The sequence below is a fragment of the Dermacentor andersoni genome, chromosome 7 (assembly GCF_023375885.2).
Source record: "Dermacentor andersoni chromosome 7, qqDerAnde1_hic_scaffold, whole genome shotgun sequence".
In the NCBI taxonomy this organism is placed as follows: domain Eukaryota; kingdom Metazoa; phylum Arthropoda; class Arachnida; order Ixodida; family Ixodidae; genus Dermacentor; species Dermacentor andersoni.
The window spans coordinates 33608200-33632667 of record NC_092820.1 but is presented as its reverse complement, the minus strand read 5'-3'; the positions used below and the strand labels follow the sequence as shown (position 1 = coordinate 33632667).

The 24468-nt window shown below is 45.9% G+C and overlaps 1 protein-coding gene across 1 annotated transcript in view; it reads left to right on the top strand.

Annotated features, from left to right (window-relative positions):
• LOC129385923 (uncharacterized) overlaps positions 1 to 24468 on the top strand; it is a 59995-nt gene that overhangs the window by 26477 nt on the left and 9050 nt on the right. The window contains exons 7-13 of the mRNA XM_072289443.1: positions 765 to 857; positions 4451 to 4525; positions 8152 to 8214; positions 11191 to 11262; positions 16301 to 16372; positions 21109 to 21162; positions 21763 to 21834. Coding sequence (XP_072145544.1) covers positions 765 to 857; positions 4451 to 4525; positions 8152 to 8214; positions 11191 to 11262; positions 16301 to 16372; positions 21109 to 21162; positions 21763 to 21834 — 501 coding nt within the window. The remainder of the gene's footprint in view (positions 1 to 764; positions 858 to 4450; positions 4526 to 8151; positions 8215 to 11190; positions 11263 to 16300; positions 16373 to 21108; positions 21163 to 21762; positions 21835 to 24468) is intronic.

Sequence of the window (24468 nt, the reverse complement as noted above, 5' to 3'; positions counted from 1 at the left end):
TTTTGCATTCTAGTGCTGGTACGATGACGTCTTTGATTATGAAGAATTCGCTATGACACAGGTGAGGTTGTATACACGTCACTCGTGTGTGATGTTTGGTGAGAAATATTAGGGAGTTATCGCTTAGCGGCTTTATGAGCCAGCAGGCAAGTGCACGTGGAGACGGCAGCGGAGCGCCGCACCAATGGATGCTTTAGCTCAGCGATCACGCGCTCGGTCGATCGGAGTAGTGCTCCTCTATATATACATGTACAGGGACACTAAAGCAGAGCGCTTTGCTGCGCCATCTATCGAATGAGGTTAGAGTTACAGTCAAAAGATCAGTACGCTCGCTTCAGGTTCTCGATCACGCTCACCCACTTCAAATAGTCGCCAAACAGTCTCGTTGCTGGAACCTCTCGCAGAATACAGAGGTCCTCTTCAGTCTGCAGGCGAGCCACTGCTGCGTTTGAAGACGAAGCCGACGACATGCCGCTGTTCCTGCGGGTGGTCGGCATGTTTGTTTTGTAAAAATGCTCGTCCGCTGCGCGCGCTCCACTGGGGAGAGGATACCAGCGAGCGAGCTGCATGCCCGCTGCGTAAACACGCTGGCCGCCCTAGTGTACCGCACATGTCCAGTGGCATCTCCACTTGCCCACTGGGCCCGCTGACCCATAAACCCACTGAGTATAACTCTTTATTATACAGCATAGAAAAGGAGGGGCCGGGACATGTTCATTCCTTACTAGGACAACTGGCAAGTGATCTTGTATTTGGCATTCCAGAAGCCGGACGAGGGCGGTGCTCTTACCCAGTCTGCATACAGCGACATCTTCGGTTATGGACACATCATGGAGCATGGTTACGAAGTCAACGAGGTGAGGCTGTGTACATGGTCACTCCCGGCTGATGTTTGGTGGTTATTGATATACAGCATAGGCAAACTTAATCCTTACCAGAAAAAAAGCTGGCGTTGCCGAACTCGGCACCACACCGCCACCACAAACCACATCAGCTTCCGCCAACTCCCGATGGAGCGGAGCACAGGTTAGGCTTAGTGGCCTAGGCAATGTCGGAATCCTGCCGATGATTTGTGCACTGACTGGCCTAAAAATCTCAAGCGCACCTCACTTTCGCTATGTTTATGCCAGTTAACGTCATCCGATTGAGCGGCCAGACCACACGCACAGGCTGGAGGACCATATAACACTCCATGTAGCGGAGTTCTGGCCCGTGTGCGCACGCCTGTGTGTCCAGGGAATCAATCAGCAGTGCACAGAATCGGCCAGCAGCTAGCTGTACTTAGCAAGGACAAGTTGAAAATGATAAGAGTGTGGAGACAGGCATATGTATTTCGGTCTACTACAATTGGCTCGGTGAGACTGCAGTCGACAAACCAACGTACCTATATCCTGTGGCATCATGTCTATCGTACGGTTGCGCATACGCAATTGTGCAAAGCGCGCGCATATTGTTTGGACAGGGGTTGCGTGGCCGATGTGATCTCAAGCTGGTGTCGTGCCGGGGCAGTCATTAAAGCAAGTTGAAGGAAGGAAGAAAACATTTATGCAGGTATTTACATCATTCAAAGATCTCAGTCAACAGACTGCGGCGTTCCTCGGTGCGCCTGCTTAACTAGCGAGGCTCAGGGCTAGCGAAAATCTCGGCTAGCCCTGTCGTAGATGCACGTGGTTGTCCGCGCGGTTGAGCACGTACACCGCCCGTGCGCTATCTCGGAGCTAATCTCCGGTGGGCACAAACTCTAGGCGAGCCGAGATGGCTGGTAGCTGTATGGGCGCTGTCTTTCCGCGCGCCTAGCACTGCAGGTCGCGGTACTTCAACCTTCGGAGACGCGTTAAAGCGAGAGGAAGTAGAAGCGTTCACTCCCCTCTGTTCGCGCCCTTCATGATGCTAGTGTACTGAGAGTGAGTGTTCGCAGTCATCAAGTCAGATCTGTTCATGTTTGTGTAGGTGCGCGTGACATCACGTTTGACAATTTGATTGGTATGCGCACGCTTGCTGCATTATATATGCCCAATAAAATATAGGAACCCTACTTTGTGTGTTTGTCTAATACATTGCTATCGCTCTCGATGTGTCGCCTTTAAGGCGAAAGAGCAGCTTCCTTTTGTTCTTCTCGCCCTCCATCATTGGCCATGAAATTGCATGCCACCTGCCCATCATTATTGCTGGAGCCGGCTACTCAGCGTTCTGCAAGATAAGAAAAGGAGATTGAAAAAATATCGGTTTCGCCTCAAAGGCGAAGCATTGATTGCGATAGCAAATTAGTGGACAACTATGCGAAGTAAGGACAGTAGTTTTGTCGGCCGTATCAATTTGTAAGCCCAGGCATTCTCAGTAAATTAACAAGCATGGTGTGACGCGCGCACAAGAAAACGTGGAGGCATCGCACTCGATGAACGCACAAACTCGCTGTCCAAATGCTGCATTGAGGAAACGCAGCAGCAGCAGCGAACAAATTGACCTTAGTGCTGCCGCTGGCATCAACGTGAACTTGAGCCGCGAGAACACCGCGCAGCGCGGACCCCGCACCCGTCGCAGATCGCTTTCAAAATACAGCGGCCCGGCCGTGCGCGCGCGCCCTCCCGGGCCATCCGGAATAAAGCGCGCCCCGCCTCCATACCATCCTCCCGGAGCCTTGCGCGCGACGGAAGACTGCGTGCTTCCTCCCCGCTTCCCTGCCGCACGAGCGTGAGATTACGCCGCGATCGCTGGCTCACCGTCGTGCGCTTTCACTTGCACATAAGGATACGGCGCGCGGCAACAATTTTATCGCCCTTGGACTTGATACGGAAGTTCACGGCGACGGCGACGCCGACAAAAGAAAGCCACCTGAACTGTCCGCATAATTGCTGTAGTAATAAAAGGAAGCGGAACGTTCCAAAATGCGGACCAAGATTAGATGTTTTTCCCCTCTAACAGCCCACATCAAAAACGCAGGAATCATGTTGCTGTTTCTATGACAGTCGCTGAAAAGCAGCTTCGGTGAGCTTTACTGATTTAACCAAGGAGGTTAAAACACAATTTTATTGGGAGCAAATGTTTATTGAGGTCTTCAATATTGTCACGTGGTAGCGACGGTGAATAATACAGTAGCAATACTGTGAACGACAAAACTAACTTTTATTGGGCGAACCTGTGCCCACAAAAAGGCTACACTTATAGCACAACGATGGCGGCGAACACGGTCGGCGATCGTCGAAAATCTGATCAGCGGGTCAAGCGCGTCGGCTTTTGAAGAACAGTCGCCGAACGTTCCACACTAATCGTTAGGACATGCGTGCCTTCCACAAAGTTCTACACCATTCGCGTCAGGTGATGAAATCAGATAACACAAGGCTCGGTGACAACAGACAGCGGATAGAAGCATTGATAACTTTCCAGAAACTTCGGATACATGCAGGCGCGTCCCACGCTGTGCGATTACATTTGTTAGGCGGCGAAACGTGGTTGCCCGATAAAGATAAGTACACGTGTCAATATTTTTTGATAAATACTGCAAAAAATACAACTGGAAGGAAATTCTGGCTTTAAAGGCGCACTGGCACATATTTTCGAATATGTGGATCCTCTCCACACTGTAGCTTCGCTCACGTCAAAGGATGACGCAGACTCGGCACGTCTTAAGGCTGTGAGGCACTTAAACGGTATATTTAAGAAATACAACAGACAAAAATTATTTGAATGAAATTAGTAAATTACCCTGCTACAGTAAAAAACAAAGTATACCACAGGCGCGCGCCAACACACTGGTAATACCGGGAGAAGATGCTTTCTAAGCCAGAAAAATATGAGTGATGGAAAGGCGGTGGCGACGCTTCCTTGAAATTCCTGAACTAGCTTTGAATGACGTCATGGATTTTGATGGTGTCTGCTTCGGGCGCAGTTACTTTTTTTTATCGGCAAAAATGGACTACAGTACATTTTTAAGAAATCAGACTAAGCTGCGCAAGTTTCTCGAACATTTACTGACAAATAACCACCTAAGAATGAAAAGATACTTTGCCATCTGTGACGTCACACTGATGTACCGGTGCTCGGGTTCCAGCTTGAAAGGAAAAAAATAGAACATTGACCGTAATTTTTTAATTATTCTTATCAGTCGAAACACAATTTAATGTTTTCCTATTCTCTCTTTATTTTGACCGCCTAGTTCGTCTTCAAAGCTTTATGACAAAGAGCACAATTTTCAGGTCTTATAGCAGTAAACCTAAGTGCGATATTGATATTTTTCTATTTTAGGAAGACAGTGATACTGAAGTTTTTCATGATTCATTGCGGGAAAGCGATGCCATTGATAACAATGATATGATTATATTAGAGCTGAGTAGCCTTTGCTTCCCTATACTTCAGTGTTAGACAAGTACACTCTTTACCTGCCAGTGATAGCAGGATTAATGAAGTCATATCGGCAGATTCACTCCATTGTCGTTTTTTTTTTTTATTCTAGGAAGAAAACGAAACTAGCGTTTTCCGGGACCCATTGAGCAGTGGCACCATTGATAATAATATGATCATAGTAGAGGTGAGCGGATTGTTATAATAATCTCCAGCGCTTGGCAGCCGTATGCAACAGTACAGTGACCATAGCACATCTAAGATGAAAACTGCTTTTGCCGAACCGTAAAGATTACTTCCTTCTTGCATCTTAGGAGATTAACGAAAGCAGGTCCGTAGCTGAGCATCCTTACAATGACATCTATGGTGGCAATGAAATAGGAGAGATAAGGGGTGCATACCTCATTCCTCATTAAAACTGCTTTCTGGGCGAGTTGGTGCTTATTTGACTTAAAAAATGTAACTGCGCAAACACATACATCCGCAAAGCAACAAGAAGTAACAGGGAGTAACAAGTAACAGCGCTTGTGTCTCGTCTTTGTTACTTTGTGGTTGCAATATGTGTATGCGCTGTAACAATTTTTAAACCTCATCCCTATTCAACGATATTTTCATTGTATGGACAAATGCGGACCATTCGCATTGCTACAGTTCAGCCGCTTTTCGGTAGCAACCAAACAATTTTTTGCAAGCGTCCGTTACCCGTTATCTGAGGACCTCGGAAAGTGTTCATGTACCAAAGAGGAAACCACAATCCAATGATACGGACCCTGGAGGAGTACTTTCAAGTGTTTTCTGAATTAAGCTTAACGTATAACGTTGAAAAGCTGTGGAAATGGTTCAAGGGCAAGTTAGCTGACCTCATTGATTCTTATATCCCTTCCAAAGTGATCTCCTAATACATCTAAAGAAACAACAACAACCCATGGCTTACCAGAGAAATTAAAGCTCTAATAAATAAAAAACGATGGCTTTTTTCCAGTTATAAAACTGACACGAGTGAAGAGTTATTCTGCACTCTCGATGCCTTAGGAAAAGAAATTAGGCTAAACATTAGGGTAGCAAAATATTCGTGTTTTTTTCATCATTGGGAATCAAGCTCAAACAATGTCCCAAAGAAATGTGGAACTTTGTTAAGTCAAATGGCAAAGAGGAAGTTTCAATACCGACAATATCTGATCCCCAGGGTGACATCATTGATGAAATTCAGAATGCTAATCATTTCAATAACTACTTTAAGTCAGTATTTTCTGCACCTATTAAGGGCGTCCATGCTTTGCCCGATCATAACTTTAACCAGGAAAAGCCCGAAATCTCAGTGTCCTATGAAGGCGTGCATAAACTTCTGTGTAACCTATAGCCAAACTCCGCTACTGGACCTGATCTCATGCCGTCCTATGTCCCCAAAACAGGTGCATCCGTTATTTCTAAGTACCTTGTCCCTTTGTTTAGATTGTCCCTCAGTTCCGGTGAACTTCCTTGGGACTGGAAGACTGCAAATGTCACACCTGTTCACAAAGCAGGTACCCGTAAGCATGCACAAAATTACAGACCCATATCTCTTACTAGTGTGTGTTGCAAAACACTGGAATATGTGTTATACTGGGCCATTTTTCACCATTCAGCGGAGAACAACTTCTTCAACAGGGCCCACTATGGATTCCGTGCGGGCTTTTTGTGTGTCACCCAGCGGCTTGAATTTTCCCATGATATTTTTTCGTCATTTGACGCTGGAAAGCAAGTGCACTGCATTTTATTACACTTTAAAGAAGACTTCCATACTGTTCCCCATACTGTCTTACTCCTTAAGATGTCTTACCTTGGCCTCCCAGATTCCGTGCTTCACTGGGTGCAGCATTATGTGTCGGGTCGCTCACAAAAAGTGGTTATAAGCGGCTATGAATCAAAACATGCTGCTGTCACTTCGGGGATACCACAAGGGTCTGTTTTAGGACCGCTTTTATTCCTCATATACACCAATGACATCACCTCGAATATTACATCGAAAATACGGTTATACGCGGAAGATTGCGTGGTTTATAGGGACATAGACAGTCACGTTGATGCTTTGTCGCTGCAGGGTGACCTTGACCGAATAGTTGCTTGATGCCGTAAGTGGCACATGAACCTCAATCCCAGTAAATGGAGTTATATTAACTTTAGTAGAAAGCGCTCTAACATTCTCCACAACTAGAGTTTAGACAACGTTTTAACCGAAAAAGTAGATCAGGCAAAATATCTTGGTGTTTTTTCTTCCGACTTTTCGTGGAATAAACATGTCGACTACACCACCTTAAAAGCCGGACGTGTTCTTAATGTCATTAAAAGGAGTTTCAAAAAAGGCCCTCAAGATGTCAAAAAACTTCTGTACTTTTCTAATGTTCGGTCAATTCTAGAGTACGCTGCCGTGGTCTGGGACCCGAACACTAAAATTTGGACAAGTTGCAGGCAATACAGAATTGTGCTGTGCGGTTTGTTACTAACAAGTATTGTCGTGATGTTAGCGTTAGAGGTCTAAAGCACACTGTCTCGTCTCGTGGGACACTCTAAAACTCCGGCGCACCTTTTCTAAGTGTTTATTTGTGAAACAGATTGTGCGTGAAGAGATGGCAATAAACCGACATGTGTACCTTCAGCCCCCCACGTACGTATGCGACGAAGGGACAACAGCAATAAAATTAGCGAATATTCATGCCGTACGCCCGCTTTCAAGGCGTCATTTTTGCCTAAACTATTAAAGAGTGGAACGCCCTTCCCGACACTGTTGTCACCACCCCTAATGAAATGCTTTCTGCTGCGCTTTGGCAGCATTTGCGCATGAGTGCAACATGTGTTCATTTGTTTTCATTGAGTGTGCCGCTGTGACCTGCTGGTTCCACTGTTATCTGTGTCCACTGCTGTAACCACTTGGCACTGCTTGGCACTTTTTGCGTTTGCTCATGTATAACACCCGACTACAACAATGCCTCGGGGCGAATGTAGGTATGTTAAATAAATAAATAAACAAATAAATAAATAAATAAATAAATAAAGCACCTTTGATGAAATAGTTTTGAAAGGGGTGACATATGTCTATTTTGGCGGCACTAGGCTGAATTCGTTTTATTGCGCAAATATATCGACACTGCAGGCATATTTTCACCATCGTCGTCGCCGTCGCCGGGATGTTCCATATAAAGTTCAAGTGTGGCAACATCGCGGCCGGGCGCAGTATGTTGAGGGTGCGAGTGAAAGCTTGCGAAAGTGAGCCGAGAAGAATGGTGTCTCGATCTCGCCTGCGCACGGGAGTAAGATCCGGGAGAAAGCGCGCCATACACCGTCGCGCGCAAGGCAGAAGTCGGGCATTCTACTCCGGCGGCGGCCGCATGTGGCGCGGCTGAGCGCGGCGACGCGGGCACCATCTTGAAAGCGATCTGCGGTGGGTACAGAGTCTAGGCGCTTAATTAAGGCTGATGACATCGCGGGCGCTGTGTTCTCGCCGCTTAGTTCGCGTTGAAGTGAGAGGCAGCACGAAGGGCAATGCGCTAACTGCTGCTGTCGCTCTTCCTCACGCCAGCGTTTTGGCAGGAAGCTTCCGCGGTCATCGAGCGAGATGGGTTCTTGCTTGCCTATGCGTGCGTGACACCATGCTTCGAAATTTATTTAGTAAAGGAATATTTACATGTTTATGCGGCCGATAGAACAGCTCTACTTAGTTTGTATAGCTGTAATAATTTGAAATGGCAATCGATGCTTCGTCTTTCGTGTGAAACTGACGTTTTTTGACTAGGGTAAGCAATCCGATTTTCAGTCAATTGTGTCTTTGCGTTATAGGAACCGACTGAAAGTGTCCTTTGCACTCAGCCCGATGACATCGTATGCCATGATGAAGAAAAGGTACGCTATCTATAGCACATCAATTATGTAAGAGCAAATATATACCTACCATAGTACTTTCTACAAATTAAAGTCGATTGTAACGCTGGGCCGGTTCATATACTTTTCTGCATTTTTAAATGTCAGAAGTATAATTGTTTACGCTAAACCCTCATTCAATAGTATCTTTGATGGGGTAATTATGAGAGAGATTTGCTATGTATATTTGCTTGGCATATCATTTGCAAGACATCTCAGTATAGAAAGAACCAGATGCGACTATGAAATAACACCAGGCTTGGTAGATTATATTTTATTTTACGATGAATGCAGTGCTTCCATTCAATCATTCTTCATTAGCGGCACATTTGATGAATGCAGTGCTTCCATTCAATCATTCTTCATTAGCGGCACATTTGATGAGATAATCAGCCATGTCTACGTTTGACGACAGTTCGTACTTTTTTCTTTCTTTTTCTTTTCGCTTGGGTAAATTAGGCCTGTCCCGATGCACTGCCTCTTTTGTAGATGTAGGAGCCCAGTAAAGCAATGTTCCCGCTTAGCGTTGTGGCGCTGTGGGAAAAGCGCACATTATTGAGGCAGAGGTGAGCTGTAATTTACACTGCGTCCCTTTTGTACAGCGATTATCGGGCAAATGTAGCTAGCATACCTTTTTATCCAATTTAATATCATATCTCTGAAGGGTTTTATACTTTTTTTCTGTACTCGCCGCGGTGACCCCCTATGGCTATGGCGTTGCGCTGTGATTTCTAGGTGGTCAGTTCGATCCCGACCGCGGCGTCCGCAATAACACTGCGTGCCGTGCATTGGGTGCCCTGCTAAAGAACCTCACGGGGTCAAAGATAATCTGGGCCCTCCCACTACCGCCTGCCTCATGATCTCAATTGTGGTTTTCGCATGTCGAACCCCAAAATTTTAGTTATTTTAAATCTTGTTTTGCATTTTTAAATACCAGTGGCAGCAGTATTCCTATACAACCGCCATTAAGTATAGTTTCTTCGGTGAGATGATTATGAAAGAGGCGCGCTGAGGTGCATTGCCTTTCCTTGGCATTTACTTGGTGCCACTATAGTTAGGCGTAGACAAGATTGGTTGTAAATGCAAAATGACAGTGTACCTGGTGGATTGTCTTAAGCATTTAGCATGACAGCAGTACCCTCCCCTCCCCCCCCCATTCAGCCCTTGTTCAGTAGCAGTGCCTTTTGTCAGATAATTAGCGTCATCTGTGCTTGGTGACACCATGCGAACTTCGTTTCTACAAGGATAAAAACCCAAACTCCCGGTGGATTCTCTCTCTTGCTATTGAGGAACCCAGCGAAGGCCCACTTACCGCTGAGCACTGTGGCACAGTGTATATTGCAGACAAGATCGACGCAAAGGCGAGCTGATTTTACTGCGTAACTTATATGGATAACATTTATCGACTGTACCGACCATGTTCCCATCACTTGAAAGCTTATCTCTCGGCCGCTTCATAGAATTGTCCGCATTATATAATACCAATGGCATCAATGTCCCCATTCAAACACCGATATATTGATGAGATCTTTATAAAAGGTTGCATATGTGCATTCTCTTTGCTTTAAATTTACTTGGTACGACTACATTTCAGCACACGCAAGACTGGTGGTTACATGGAGACAACATCGTACCTGATGGATTATATTTGGCATTTTATGGATGATGCAGTTTTTCATTCGGCTTTTAGTCAGTGGCACCTTTGATGTGGTTATTGCCTGTCTCTAGATTTCGTGACTGTAGGTAACCTTTGTTTTTAGTACGATAAATGACGCCCTTCCTAGAGGACTCTCTATGTTACTTTGCAGGAACGGAATAAACATGTTCTTTTCGCAGAACACGATGGCATCGCATGTAATGTTGACACTGTTCACAGAGAAGTGAGCCTTTTGCTGTACTTCGCTAATGTACATCAGTAAATGTATGCCACCCGTGCCTAATTTTGGAATTTAAAATGAATAATGTGTACCGTTTCATGATCATTCTTGCAATTTAACATGGCAACGCTGCTATGTTAAAAATGCAAGAAAAATCGCGAAACGGTCCAAACGTTGCTAGCACTCTTTTCAATTCTCAGTGTATAAATTGCCGCAAAATTTCGACTTGGGTGAGTTGGTAATGTCTCATGTCAGACATAAACAGCGCACATAAATAACCAGAACGGGCAAATGTGTGCGCCGTGTATTATCCAGTATGACTCCTTCAATAGTATATTTGATAATAATTACCAAAGAAGGGCATCCACCATGGTTGCTTAGTGGCTTCGGCGATGCGCTTTTAAGCACGAGGTCGCGGGATCGAATCCCTGCCACGGCGGCCGCATTTGGACGGGAGCAAAATGCACACAAAAAAAAGGGAGAAAAAAAAAAGCCGCTCGCGTACCGTGCATTGCGTGCAGGTTAAAGGACCCCAGGTGGTGAAAATTAATCCGGAGTCCAACGGTATACGGCGCGCCTCGTAATGACATTGTTGTTTTGGCACGCAAAACCCCATGATTTTGTTTAATTTATCTATGAAAGGAGGGAGCTGTGCGTGCTAGACATCACGAGAAACAGTGCAGAGATGGCCAGTAAAATTACAGAAGACATACACGTATGCGTGCTCCGTTTCCATGGTGCCATCGTCAGCACGATTCCCCATACTGAGCGTAAACCAACTTGCCCGGCAATGAGCATTTATGTTTGTTGTCTCCACATGGCATCCTTTTTTTTGGGGGGGGGGGAGGGGGGGCGCAACAGTCTAGCACAGCACATGCAAGATTGGTTGTTACTAGGCAACAACGTCATACCTCATTGATTGTCTTCAGTATTTTCTGAGATAGAAGCTGTCCTCCATTTTGAGCCCTTGTTCTTTGATGGGATAATTAGCCACGTCTGTGGTTGGCGATAGTGGGCAAAGTTTATTGTTACCGTCGGCAAATAGCGCCATCTGTGAGGCATTGTCTCTTCTACAATTCAGGTGCCCCGTGAAGGCACCCTTCCCACTGAGGGCGGTATCAACGTGGGAAATACTGAAATGGTTGACACAAAGGTGAGCTATTTTTAGTATCTCACGTAAGTGTAACTTTCATCAAAGGATTTAGCAACTATACTCCTTTCTGCAAATGTATACAACTATGGTCGATTTCATTATTTTCCTGTATATTAAAAAAAATAACAAGTGGTACATGTGCAACTATTCAAATATATTTCAGTAGTATTTTGAACGAGATGCTTACAGAAGTGTCATGTGCGCATTGTCTTTACCTGGCACTTACATGGCTACATTATAGTTCAGCATATGTAAGATTAATTGCTACTACAAGACAACCCTATAGGCTTTAGATCGTATTTTGCGGTTTAGGATGAAAGCAGTCCTCCCATTCAGCCGTTGTTCAGTGGAAGCTTTGATGATGCTTTCAGATGTCTTTTTTGTGAGAGTACGGAAACTTCGTCTTTACTGAGGCAACACAATCCCTGGTGGATTATCTCTTATGCAGCTTAAAAACCCAGTGAGGGCCCTCCGCCTGCACTTTTAAATCATAACTCCCGCCCGCCCAATAAACCTTTTTTTGCGTTATAAATACCAGTAGTAGCAGTGTTGCCATTCCACCACGATTCAATATCTTCTACGAGATAACTGTAAAAGAGTATATACTTATTTTCTTTACTTGGAATTTACTTGGAAAGACTGCATCTCAACGTAGAAAAGATTGATAAAAAAAGATAATACCATACCTGGTGGAATGTGCTTTTTTGCGTTATAAGAAAGGAATGAAGATGGTCTTTACGCAGAACACAACGGCGTCGTGTGTAACACTGATATGGTTGACTTAAGACAGAGGTGACCTGCTTGTAGTACCTCTATAATCTATAACGATCATCAGCAAATGTAGTAACCATACTTCATTCCTCTGCAATTTAAAGTCATAACTCAGGACCGTTTCGTGAGTTTTCCTGCATAATAGGGTACCAGTGGTGTCACTGCTCGTATTCCAACCTCATTCAATAGATGGCAGTTGAAGTGTGATTTGCTGGAATTATTTATTTATTTATTTATTTATTTATCTATTTATTATAAATACCCTCAATCACCGAAGTTTCAAAAAAGGGGAGTTAAGTTACAATTGAAAAATGAATATTTAGAAAAGAAAGAAAAAGATTGGTAACAATGTACAAGTGTTAAGAAATACAGGAACCCTCAAAAACATTAATTGTAACAAACAGTAAAAATGGTCTGACATTAAACAAGTATGTATCTAGTAAACCAGAAGGAAAAAATATGAAAAAAAGAAGAGAAACACCAGTGGTTAACAATATGCCAGATGCGTACATAATGTGAGATGCCCAGTGAAAGTGCATCACGCGAACATATGTATATCTTTACTGCAGAGGTATATGATACGTACTAGAACAAGAAAAAAAAATACCAGGCGTTAGTATCACAAGAAAAATTATCAAATAAGCATGTGCGAAAAAGCTCACTATCGATGATAGATGCTATAGAGCTGGCAGGTGATAGAGCCGGCAGGCGGTTCCAGTCTTTAGTTGTTCGTGACATTGTGAGTTGCGCGTGACGTTGTGATCGAAAACGAGCGCCGACATCCATGCCGTGATGATGTGAAAAAGCCATTACTTTCACGAAAGGTAGATAGTTGCGAGTATAATATATGCTCCGTTACTTTGCCGTCGCTTGGAGATTAATTATATTATTTTCATTCCACCTAATTGGATAATTAGTCTTAACTAATTATTCAACTTCTCAAATTGTTTAATTAGATTAAAAGTGTCAATGAGAAAAAATAAGATAACGTCTTCGTATTGCAGTGGATGCAGCCGACTTTATTGTTGTGCTCCACCAGAGGCGAATAATAGGTTGGTGTTGAAATGAGCTGGTCTCTCAAAGAGGTGTGATTGTAAATTTTATGGAAAAGGCAGAGACAGAAAGCCTTTCGCCGTAATGGCAGCGATGCCAATAATAAGCTATTTTTCATTAGTGTTACGCTGGCTGTGCGGTTGTAATTTGAAAGGATAAAGCGAGTTGCGTTATTCTGGAAAAGTTCAAATGTTTGAGATAGATTACCTTGGTAAGGGTACCACATTGAAGCTGCGTATTCCAGTTTTGATGGAACAAGTGTCTTATATGCGAGTATTCTTAGAGGGACAGGGGCTTTACAGAAGTTGCGCCAGAGAAACCCTAACGTGCGGTTAGAATTAGAGATTATCGAGTGAATGTGGGGTATCCAAGTCAGAGTAGCAGATATGAGAACTCCTAAGTACTTATAGGCAGATACTGTCTCTAGTGAAATATTGTTTAAGTTGTAAGACGGAGGGACAAATGTTCTGACGTGAAACGCGCATTATTTTACACTTGCTAAGGTTATGTTCCATTTTCCAAGTTTTACACCAAATTGCGACAAAATTAAGGTAGGCTTGTAAGACCTGCTCGTCACTGAGGTCACGGACTTCGCGGTAAAAAAACGCACTCGTCTGCATATAAATGCATTAATGGAGACACTTGGTTAGGTAAGTCATCAACATAAATTTAAAAAGCAATGGAACTAAAACAGAACCATGAGGAACACCGGATGTTACCTCATATCGTGGTGAATCGTGGTCGTTTATAGTAACACACTGAACGCGATTAGTAAAAAAAGACTCCAGGCATAGCAGTAGATTAAGATCCAAATTAAGCAAGGCCAGCTTATACATTAGTAATGTATGATATACTTTGTCAACTGCCATGAAAAAATCAAGAAAAGTACAATCAGCACGGGAACCCTGGTATAGTAAAGCATGCAGCGAAGGCGTGAAAAGAAGTTGCGTTTCAAAGGAAAACGAGCGCCGAAATCCATGTTGTGATAATGTGAAAAAGGCATTACTTTCAAGAATGGTAAATGGTTGCGGGTATAATATATGATCCATTACATTGCAGCGAATGCTAGTTAAGAAAATGGGTCTGCACTTTAGTGGTGAAAGTCTGTTACCCGATTTATACAGGGTATCCCAGCTATATTTACCTATAGTTTAAATATATAAGAATGCCACGTAGCTGGTCAGAACAAAAGTAATGTTGTTTGCTGTCGCTTGGAGACACACAAACTATTCTTTTAGCCAGAGTCATAGGTGATGGCCTGCGTCCGTGAACGTACTTGTGAGACAGCGAGAAGAGTGCTACATCATCACAAGTGTTCAAAGAAAGAATTGAAAAATATTTTTAGTTTGCGTAATGCTTCCGCTGTAGTTGCAATATTGTGAGATAAATCGAGCGGCTCCATTGTGGACTGATTAGAGCATAGTGGTTAAATAAGCAAGATTAGGGGATCATAATGAAGAAGCAAGTTCAAGTTCAAGTATTAATTGACGCGATGTGTTCACTGGCTAGTGATGCTAGTAATGTTACCTTTTTTTCAACAAAGCCCTGTTATCATGAGCTGATTGGTTTAAGAAAGGGATATCCAATAATATAAAAATATATTTGCTGGGAATTGTAAAAGAGACGGGGCTTGTGTGTTGTTGAACACGAAAAACAGCGTATATACAGGCCAAGTTAAATGCACAGGGCATGTATGCTCCCCCACAAAATATTGCGAAGCGCGCGAGCGCGTGGCAAAACGGCGCTTCTCCCCTCCTAGCAGCGCACCCCTGGTGTCGAGACCGACGCCTGCGCGCATGCGCGTACCTCCAAGACTGCAAGCTGTTTCCGCGCTTCCTCCTTGCGCGCCGGCGATAACAGAGCGCAGCCGCGAGGTGTCCCCCTTGCGATTGGCGCTGTGGCGGCTTCGACGAGCAAAACTTCGTTTATACACAACTGAAATCAAGAGTTCATTTTCGACTTGCCTATCTCCTTCTATAGAGCGCGTTTTCTGCCACCCTCTTGTGCGGGGGACGCCCCGTTCGTAAAAAGAAAGAAACAATGAAGATCGTCCTCGAGAAGGCGCAGCGCCGAAAAAAAAAAATTGCTTGTTGCGTTGGCCACCGGGCCCTACGCGTACGTGCTCGTGACTAGACTAAAAGCTGCCGCAGTGGTGCGCGCAGGCTGACGCTTCGCATAACTTTGCTCGTTGAAGGCGCCACAGCGCCAATCGCAAGAAGGGCACCTCGCGGCTACGTTAGAATAGCGCCGGCGCGTATGCCGGCGCGCAAGGAGGAAGCGCGGAAACAAGCACGCTTGCAGTCTCGGAGGGACGCGCATGCGCGCAGGTGTTGGTCTCGACACCAGAGGTGGGCCGCTAGAAGGGGATCGCCGCGCACTCGTGTGCTCCGCAATATTTTGTGGGAGAGTGTAGACATGGGGCTGTCCATTTCGATTGTCCCGTCGTCCGCGCCGTTCGCTGTGTTGAGTGCTAAACCAACTTGCCTCGCTTAAAACACTTCTGCGTGCTGCCGTTACTCGATATGTACTTGGAAGCGTTATAGTAACGCATGGCCAAGAGTGGTTGCTAGCACGAGACAACACCACGTGTCGAGCATGTTTCCCCATTTAGGTATCGTTCTGTATGTTGTTCTGTATCAGAACCTGGGATGAGATAATTAGCTGTGTCAATGTTTGGCGATGTATTGTCACCATGGGCAAACCGCGCCTTTTCCGGGGGATTGGCTTTCTTGCAATTTAATAACCCAGTGAAGACACTCTTCTTGCTAAGTACTGTAGCACTGTGGATAATGCTGACGTGATGAAGGTAGAGGGGAGGCGTTTTTAGCATACGTCACTTATGTATAACATTTCTGAACAAATGTGGAAACCACATTTCTTTCTGTAATGTAAGATAACAACTCTGTGCTGTTTCGTGGCCTTCATCAAACCTTAATTCGAGTGTCCTTGACGAGATCATCTGTTTGTGTTGTCTTTACTTGGCTTTTACTTGTCAAAACCATATTTCAGCATAGGAAAAAGGGTTGTTGCTGGGAGATAAGACCCTTCCTGGTGGAATATTTTCTACATTTTTTCAAAGCAGTCCTCCCTTTCAGCCCATGTTCTATAGCAGCCATTTTCATAAGATACTTAGATGTGTAAGCTAAAGTAAACAAACTACATTTTTTCTAGTAAGTAATGCCATTCCCGGCGGATTGTTTCTTTTTCATGTTAGGAACCAAGCAAAGACACTATTCTCGCTGACCGCGATGTCATCGTGGGTGATGTTGACATTCTTAAGACAGAGGTGAGCTGATTATAGTGTGTTAATGTCAGTTATATACTTTTTATCAACGAATGTAGCAACCGCACTTTTTTACATTGTAGCAGTATAATACACTGTAGTGCACTGCTACGTGCCACTGTGATCCGATCACAAAAGATGATGACGACATGCCCAGCACGCTGACGTTGCACGAGCAGTGGAATCAGCGGTTACGAAAACGAAGGTCAGTGGCGATTGATCCCGCTCCCACCTGTATGAGTCGGCTCTGTTAAAATATAATTTGTGGACACCAGGCACCAGCGGTTTTTCTGTGGGGTTTTTCTTCACCTACAAATTGGTGACTCCGCCGTATCGCTGGACCTTCTGCCGCAAAGAGTTCGAGACCTGCTGTCTTTGCTGTTAGCCTTCTATCAAGTAAGTCATGGCCTCGGATTATCCCAATCAAGTACTGCCGTCAGCGCTACCGCCCAGCGATCCCGAGGTCTCCGCTCTCAAGCTCCCGGAGTTCTGGTCGTTGGACTCGGAACTTTGATTCATTACCATCGAATCCTTGTTCCGTCGCAACCGCCTCAGTTCGTAGTTGACTATGTTCGATCACGTCGTTAGAGCGCTTCCACCTCATACTGCTGCAATTTTTCGCGATCTTCTACGCTGCCCACCCGTCGGATGCCGCTATGACCACCTTAAGGCGACATTCACCCAGCGCACGAAAGAAACGGAGCAGCATTGATTGCAGCAACTTCTTACATTGGAGGAGCTCGGCGACCGCGAACCTACCGACTTATTGCGTCGCATGCAAATCCTGGCTGGAGAGCTGGCTCCTCCAACCGACAGCGCACTTCTCCGGGAACTTTTTCTGCAGCGCCTTCCACCACAGGTGCACATGATCCTGACCATGCCTTCATCCTCGACACTGAAATATATGGCGCAGTTGGCCGACAAGATTATGGATGTCGGTTTTCTCTCCGTTGCCACAGCCCATCGCTCTCCTGACTCTCCGTCCCATGGCGAAACCGCTGACGACAGCTATGAGCATCTCCTCAAAGCTAACGAGGAGCTCACAAGGCAAGTAGCGCAATTGACAGCTGAGGTCGCTGCCATCCGAACACGATAACCGCGTTCTTCGTCACGACCTCGCCGCCCCAGCCCCGGTCACTCTGAACACCGTTCTCCTCCTCCCATTACGGTTTTCTGGTACCACTGTCGCTGCGGCTCTCGCGCAAACCAGTGCCGCCAGCCCTCCTCCTATGCTGAAAACAGTTGGGCCGAACACGGACAGCGACCGCTGTTCCCTGCCCCACGTCCAGTCGTCTTTTCCACGTCACCGACCGTGTCACCAAAGGCCGCTATCTCGTCGACACTGGCGCCGAAATATTCGTCCTTCCTCCTACGTTGGCTGAGCGCCGCCATCCGTCCGACTCACCTCCTCTCACCGCGGTCAAAGCATCGACCATGCGGACCTACGCCCAAAAATCGGTGACTCTTGACATCGGCCTCAGCCGTACGTATCGCTGGAACTTTGTCATCGCGACCGTGCGCCAAACCATCATCGGAGGCGACTTTCTTTTGCCCTACAAGCTCGTCGTCGACGTGCGGTGCAGCCGCGCCTTGGACGCCGAGACGAACTTAACCGTCCAAGGCGCTTCCTGTCGCACTTCACCACTCCAGCTTGTCCAGGCGCACGTGGCCGTTCCAGACCCTTGGTCAGTCGTCCTTGCCAAGTTCCCGGACCGTCTTCCAACCCCTCTCCTTTCAGTCCTCGGTCGCTCACAGCGTGACACATGATATCGTCACAACTGGCTCTACCATGTTTGCTCGGGCTCGTCTTTTCGCGCCGGATCATCTAGCTGTCCGCAAAGAGGAGTTTGAGCACATTCTTGACCTTGTCTTCATGCGTCCCTCCTCCAGTCTTTGGGCCTCGCCACTCCATATGGTGCCTAAGAAGACCGGTGACTGGCGCCCCTGCGGCGATTGCCGTGCTCTCACTGCCCCGGACTGGTGCAATACCTCGCTTTCAGCATTTTACGTCAGCACTGTACGGCTGCACCATTTTTAGCAAGGTCGACTTGGTGAAAGCCTAAAACCATGTTCCTGTAGAGCCCTCAGATGCTCCGAAGGCCGTCATTATAAGACCCTTCGGCCTGTTCGAATACCTGCACATGCCTTTTGGTCTTCGTAATGCGGCCCACACCTTTCAGCGTTTTGTTTACCAGGTATTACGTGGCTTGACGTGCGCCATTGCCTATCTTGACATCCTCGTCTACAGCACCACCGCCGAAGCTCACAAGCTTCATCTACGTCAAGTGTTCAAGACTGGGCAAGCTTGATCTTTTTGTTAACGGTCCGAAGACCGAGTTCGGTGTTACGGAGTTGGATTTTCTTGGCCATCGCACCAACGCACATAGCTTTCGTCCACTCTCGACCCGCGTCACAGCCATCCGTGAGTTTCTTCAGCGTCCACCACCATGCAACTGCCCGAATTTCTTGGCCTCGCAAGCGATTACCGCCGCTTCATTCCTCGCTGCGCCAATATACCGCAGCCTCTCCACGACCTTCCCTCGGACCTCAAGACACAGAATCCTCCCGTGGCCTGGAACACTCGCTACACTACACCGCCGCTACACTGCTACACTGCCGCCTCGCTACACTCGACCGTGTGTTTAGAGGCATCAAAGAAGCCGTTGCCACCAGCGCGACGCTCCTCGTCCACCCACATGCGACGCCTCAACCTCTGTCATAGTTGACGCATTCGACACCGCTGTCAACGCAGTCTTGCAGCAGTTCGTTGCTGGTGCTTGGCAGCCCATCGCCTTCTTTTACAAGAAGCTTGCGCCCCCTGAGCGCCGCTACAGCACGTTTGGCCGAGAGCTGCTTGCCATATATTTTGATGTGAAGCGTTTTTCACATTTCATTTTTCACTGGCCATAAACCATTGACGTGCCCTAGTGTCCAGCAGCACCTCCTACGCTCCCTGCGAAATCAGACTGCTCGCCTACATTTCTGAATACACCAGCGACATTCGTGACGTCAGTGGAAAATCCAATGCCGTTGCCGACACACTTTCTCTCACCGCCATCCATGCAACGGACCACGGCTGACCGGTCATCCACTTCACGACCGTGGCTACCACCCAGAGTGTCGACGCCGAGCTCCAGCTGCTTCATACGAGCGGCACCTCTCTGCTGTTTAAAGATATCTTGCTTCCTCACTGTTACTTTTCTCGTTTATGATACGTCAATCGGACGTCCTCGTCCTTACGGCCCTCGCCCATATAAACGGCCCGTCTTTGATGCCCTCCATTCATTGGCTCATCCTGTCATTCGCACGACACTGCGACTCGTCACTTCTCGTTATGTGTGGCTCAGTATCAGCGCAGACGTCCGTCGCTGGTCACACGCATGCTTCAACTGCAAACATTCTAAAGTGCATCGTTATACTGTGACACCTCTTGGCACATTTCCATCCCCGGACGCTCGCTTCAGCCATCTGCACATCGATATCGTTAGCGCCCTTCTTCCCTGCGGGATACATCGCTACCTGTTAACCTGCATTGACAGGTTCACCAGGTGGCCTGAAGCGATGCCCCTCCTGGACATAACGGCCAAATCGATAGCTCGAGCACTCATCATACTCTTGATGAGCCACTATTCCACCATTAGGACTAAGCGGGGCCGTCAATTCGCCTCAACATTGTTCACCAATCTCTCTCGGCTCCTCTGCGTCAATGACATTGGGGAAGGGGGGGGGGGGGGGGCGGAGTGGTCGCTCGTTGCTCGCCGTTGGCTATCAGCAGCGACGCGGATGTCGGTGCCAATATCAAGACTAGCTATTTTCACCCGATATCCAATGGGATCATCGAACTTTTTCACCGCCAGCTGAAGGCTTCACTCATGGATTTGACTTTTCCTTTACCATGCATCGACCACCTTCCTTTTGTTATGCTTGGCATGCGCACCGCTTTTCGCAGTGAATCTGCCTCCAGCGCCGCCGAGCTTACGTTTGGCACAACTCATCGAGTCCCTGGCGAATTCTTCGGCAACTCGCCCATCGTACCCACTGGCGGTTCCGACCATGCCTACCATCAACGCAGCGCTATGCGTACGGTCATTCCTCCCCGACAACGACGTTCTTCCCGCCGGGTATACGTCAATCCTGGCCTAACTGCCCGCAGAGCTGCCCGCACGTCCTTGTGTGCCACGATGCTGTGCGTGCTCCCTTACGGCCCCCGTATCGTGGTCCGTTCAAAGTACTCAAGCGTGCACCTAAAAACTTTTTTATTGTTCATCAATGGCTGGGAAGACACGGTTTCTGTCGGCCGTTTGAAGCCTGCTTGTTTGGACTCTGACGCTTCAGCTACTTCTGCTACCACATTCATTCCCGACCAGGCCAGTCCTACTGGCCGCGTGCGTTTCGCACTATCCCCATCTGCTCTTCGCCATCCATTCAGCTCACGGCTTCCTCGCTACAAGGGGGGCCCTGTGGCGCACTACTATGTGCCACAGGGATCCGATCACAAAAGACGATGACGACGCTCCCAGTACGCTGACGGTGCACGAGCAATGGAATCGGCAGTTATGAAAACGAGGGCCAGTGGTGTTTGGTCCCGCTCCCGCCTCGTCGAGCGGGCCCTGTCAAAATATAATTTCCGGGCACCCGGTACCAGCGTCTGTATGGTCTCTTTTCACCCGGAACACCGTACACAAGATTGGTTGTTGCGATAAAACACGATAAATGATGGATCGTCTTTTGCATCGCAGGATGAACGCAGTCCTCCCTTGCAGCTGTCGTTCAGGCGTACCACATCTGATGAGGTAATTACCTGTGTTTATCTTTGGTGACAGTAAGCAAACATTGCTTTTGCTGGAATAAGTATTGCCGTTCGTGGTGGCTTCTTTTCTCTTTTAACAACGCCTTCCAATGAGACTGTCAAGTAATTTAGCAGATGCCTCTTGAGTGCGCAGGCTTTCTCCTTCACACTCTTTGGCATATCCTAAAGTGATTGTCAATTTTTTCGCATATTAGTAACCCAGTCAGGGTACCGTTTCCACTGATTGTTGTGACAATGTGGGCTATGCAGATAATCAAGGATTGCGCCAGAGGTTATCTGTTCATAGCGCGTCGCTTATGCATATGTATAACAGTTATCAACGTATGCTGCGACCATACATATTTACTTGGCACCACTATATTATAGAATAAGCAAGATTGGTTGTTACGAGATACCAAATAACTGCTAGATTGTCTTTTTTGTTTTTGTTTTATGATCGGACCGGGCCTATCATTCAGGGTCTGTACAGTGGTTGCACGTCTCATGAGGTAGTTGCTGTTTATGCTTGGTGACAGTAGACAAACTATGTTTTTGCTGGTATAAGTCTTGTAATTACTGGTGGATTGTCTTTTCTGCATTCTAGGAACCATGTGAAGGCACACTTCCCGTTGAGAACGACGACATCGTGGATAATACTGACACGGTTGACGCAGAGGTTAGCAGTGTACAACTCATTTTATGTGCAATACTTGGCGTCAGTGCGCATATTTTAGCAACCAGACTCATTTCCGCAAAATGAAATCGTATCTATTGATCATTTCGTCATTTCTTCCGGTATTTTAAAGAGCCACCTTGTTGTAGAAATACTCTTGTTCACGCTCACTTAGGTAGCCTCATTGTTGAGATAATCGTGACAGGGGTGAGCTATGTCTATTCGGTTAATTTATCTTCTTGCACTTCAGCATGGAGATGGGAGGGGACTACGGAAGAAACAACACGGAAAAATGATGTTACGCTGCACGCATTAATTGTGGTAGTGCGCACGTTACCCAATCTTGCTCGAAGTTAAGCGCTGCATCGTGACGCATCATAACATAAGCAGCATAGAAAGCAGTTAACGCCAGTTTGTACGAATTCTTATTTCTTTACAATATGAGTTACTGCATCGCGAAAATTCTCATTACTATCACTAGCTACAAGTTCTGCGATAAGTGAGTTAAATTTGTTGAATGTACGTGGCAAGACTGTAAAAATGCTTGAATGCGTTTCAGCCTCTAGTTAAAGTTCATGAAAGCCGCTGTCTTCCTAGGTCAGGCGTGGGTGAAAATTTGCTGTATTAACCGTATTATTTATTTATTTATTTATTTATTTATTTATTAAAAGATTACTGCCAGCCTCCGATTAGAGGCCTTAAGCAGAAGGGGTTACATACATGAGGAACAATAATTGAGTACAAGGTGTGAAGCGTGAGCAAAATGAAATAGCACTGAATTTGAAAATGTTAACAGCGTGTCATTTTCGACAACGTAGCATTTAGACCTAACAATGTAAAACGATTCCAGAAGAAGAAAGTGTAAAGTGCTCTTGGCGCTAAGTTGACGAACACTTAAGAGACAGAAAAACAAAAAAAGAATATATGTATACAAAGCGTGGCAAACAACTTCAGAACATATATCCTATCAAACATAACGTAGTAGCGTGTATAAAAATGTGTAGCAGTGGCACACGCATCACAAAGCACGTGCGTTCAGTTACGTGGAAGGACAGGCCGAAAAAAAAGAAACAAAGGTATGAAAAAAGGAAAGGAGGGCACTGATGTACCCCGCTCATTTATACAATTTCTTTAAGCAGTTTTAAGAATGATTTATTGGTGTCGCAAGCAACCACCGCAGCAAGAAGTACATTCGATACCGTAAAGGTTCAGGGAAAATATGAATTTCTAAACGCTTCTGTTTTGCAGTAGTACTCTTTAAGCCGCTTAGCGCGGATATACCGAGTTGATCGAAGAGCGAGAGGCTCGGTAGACATGTCTTTGTCGATGCCTAATTTTCCATGATAGAGCAGATACATGTACTTTAATCGTTCTTTACATCTCCGTTTTCGTAGGGTAACTAGTTCTGCTGTTTCGAGCATAGCACTTGGTGATGCATATCGGCTAAAAGGAATTCAATAGAAATCTTATCGCCTTTCTCTTAATTTTTTCCACCTTTCTTATGTTAATATCGCTATGTTGATCCCAGACGACGGACCCATACTCAAGAATCGGGTGGACGAAAGTTTTGTAAGCTAGTAGCTTTATCTCACGGGGTGAAGCAACCCCTGAAGTAACCAACTTTCTGCATGGCTTTCTTTTCTATGTATGCCAAGTGCTCATTCCACTTCAAGTCCGAGCTGCTAACTACGTCCGAATATTTATAGCTTGTCACGCCGTCTAAAATTTGCCTATCGATCGAATACTGATTGTTTAAGGGTGTCGTTTCCGCGTCACGGTCATTGCTACAGTTTTTTGCGCATTTACTTTCATTTGCCATGTGCTGCACCATGACTGCATTGTAGACAGTGAGGCACTTAACAGCGATTGGTCAGCAGGACTACGGATTTCTTGATATAAAACGCAATCGTCAGCAAGCAATAGTACAGGCCCTGAACGTGAATATGTTCCGTCCATGTTTACAGTTTGCCATCTCGAAGTAAGGCATGCTTGAATCCAAGATAGAAGCGACTCATTTTTTAAGTATAGGTTTCAATTTTATCTTGAATTTAGTGTGTGATACCCGGCCAAATGCTTTTTCTAAATCTTGAAAAATAATATCAATTTGCCCTTGCTCATCAAGAATCGTTGCGAAATCCTGAATGGTTTCTAAAAGCTGAGTAGTGGTTTAAAGCCATTTACGAAGTCCATGCTGCCTGGGGTCGAGAAAACCATGAAGCTCAGGAAAAACTGTTAGGTGTTTAAAGATAATGTGTTCATAATTTATGATGAGAGCCATGGTGGAGCGACAACCTTTGATCGGTGCCATGTAAAGGGTGAATCGCCATCTGACTTTTTTTCATCAATTATGATCACCGGCATCATTGCCAGTGTAATAATCATCAGCGTGACCCTCAGAATAAATTGGTTCGTAATCGTCATCATCATTAGCTTAGTCACATTTTTACACTGCAGTATCTTCAGGATCAGCCCACGAAATAGGCTGGAAACAGGAAACCCGATACGAAAAAGTGCCAACACCTCACTAAAGAAGACCATGTTCACATGCCAGTGTTGTTAAAGTTAGCAAGTTTCTGTCATTATATGATGCGTTATGAACGGTTGTTATTAAAGCGCAAATGGAGCATTAGAAGGAAA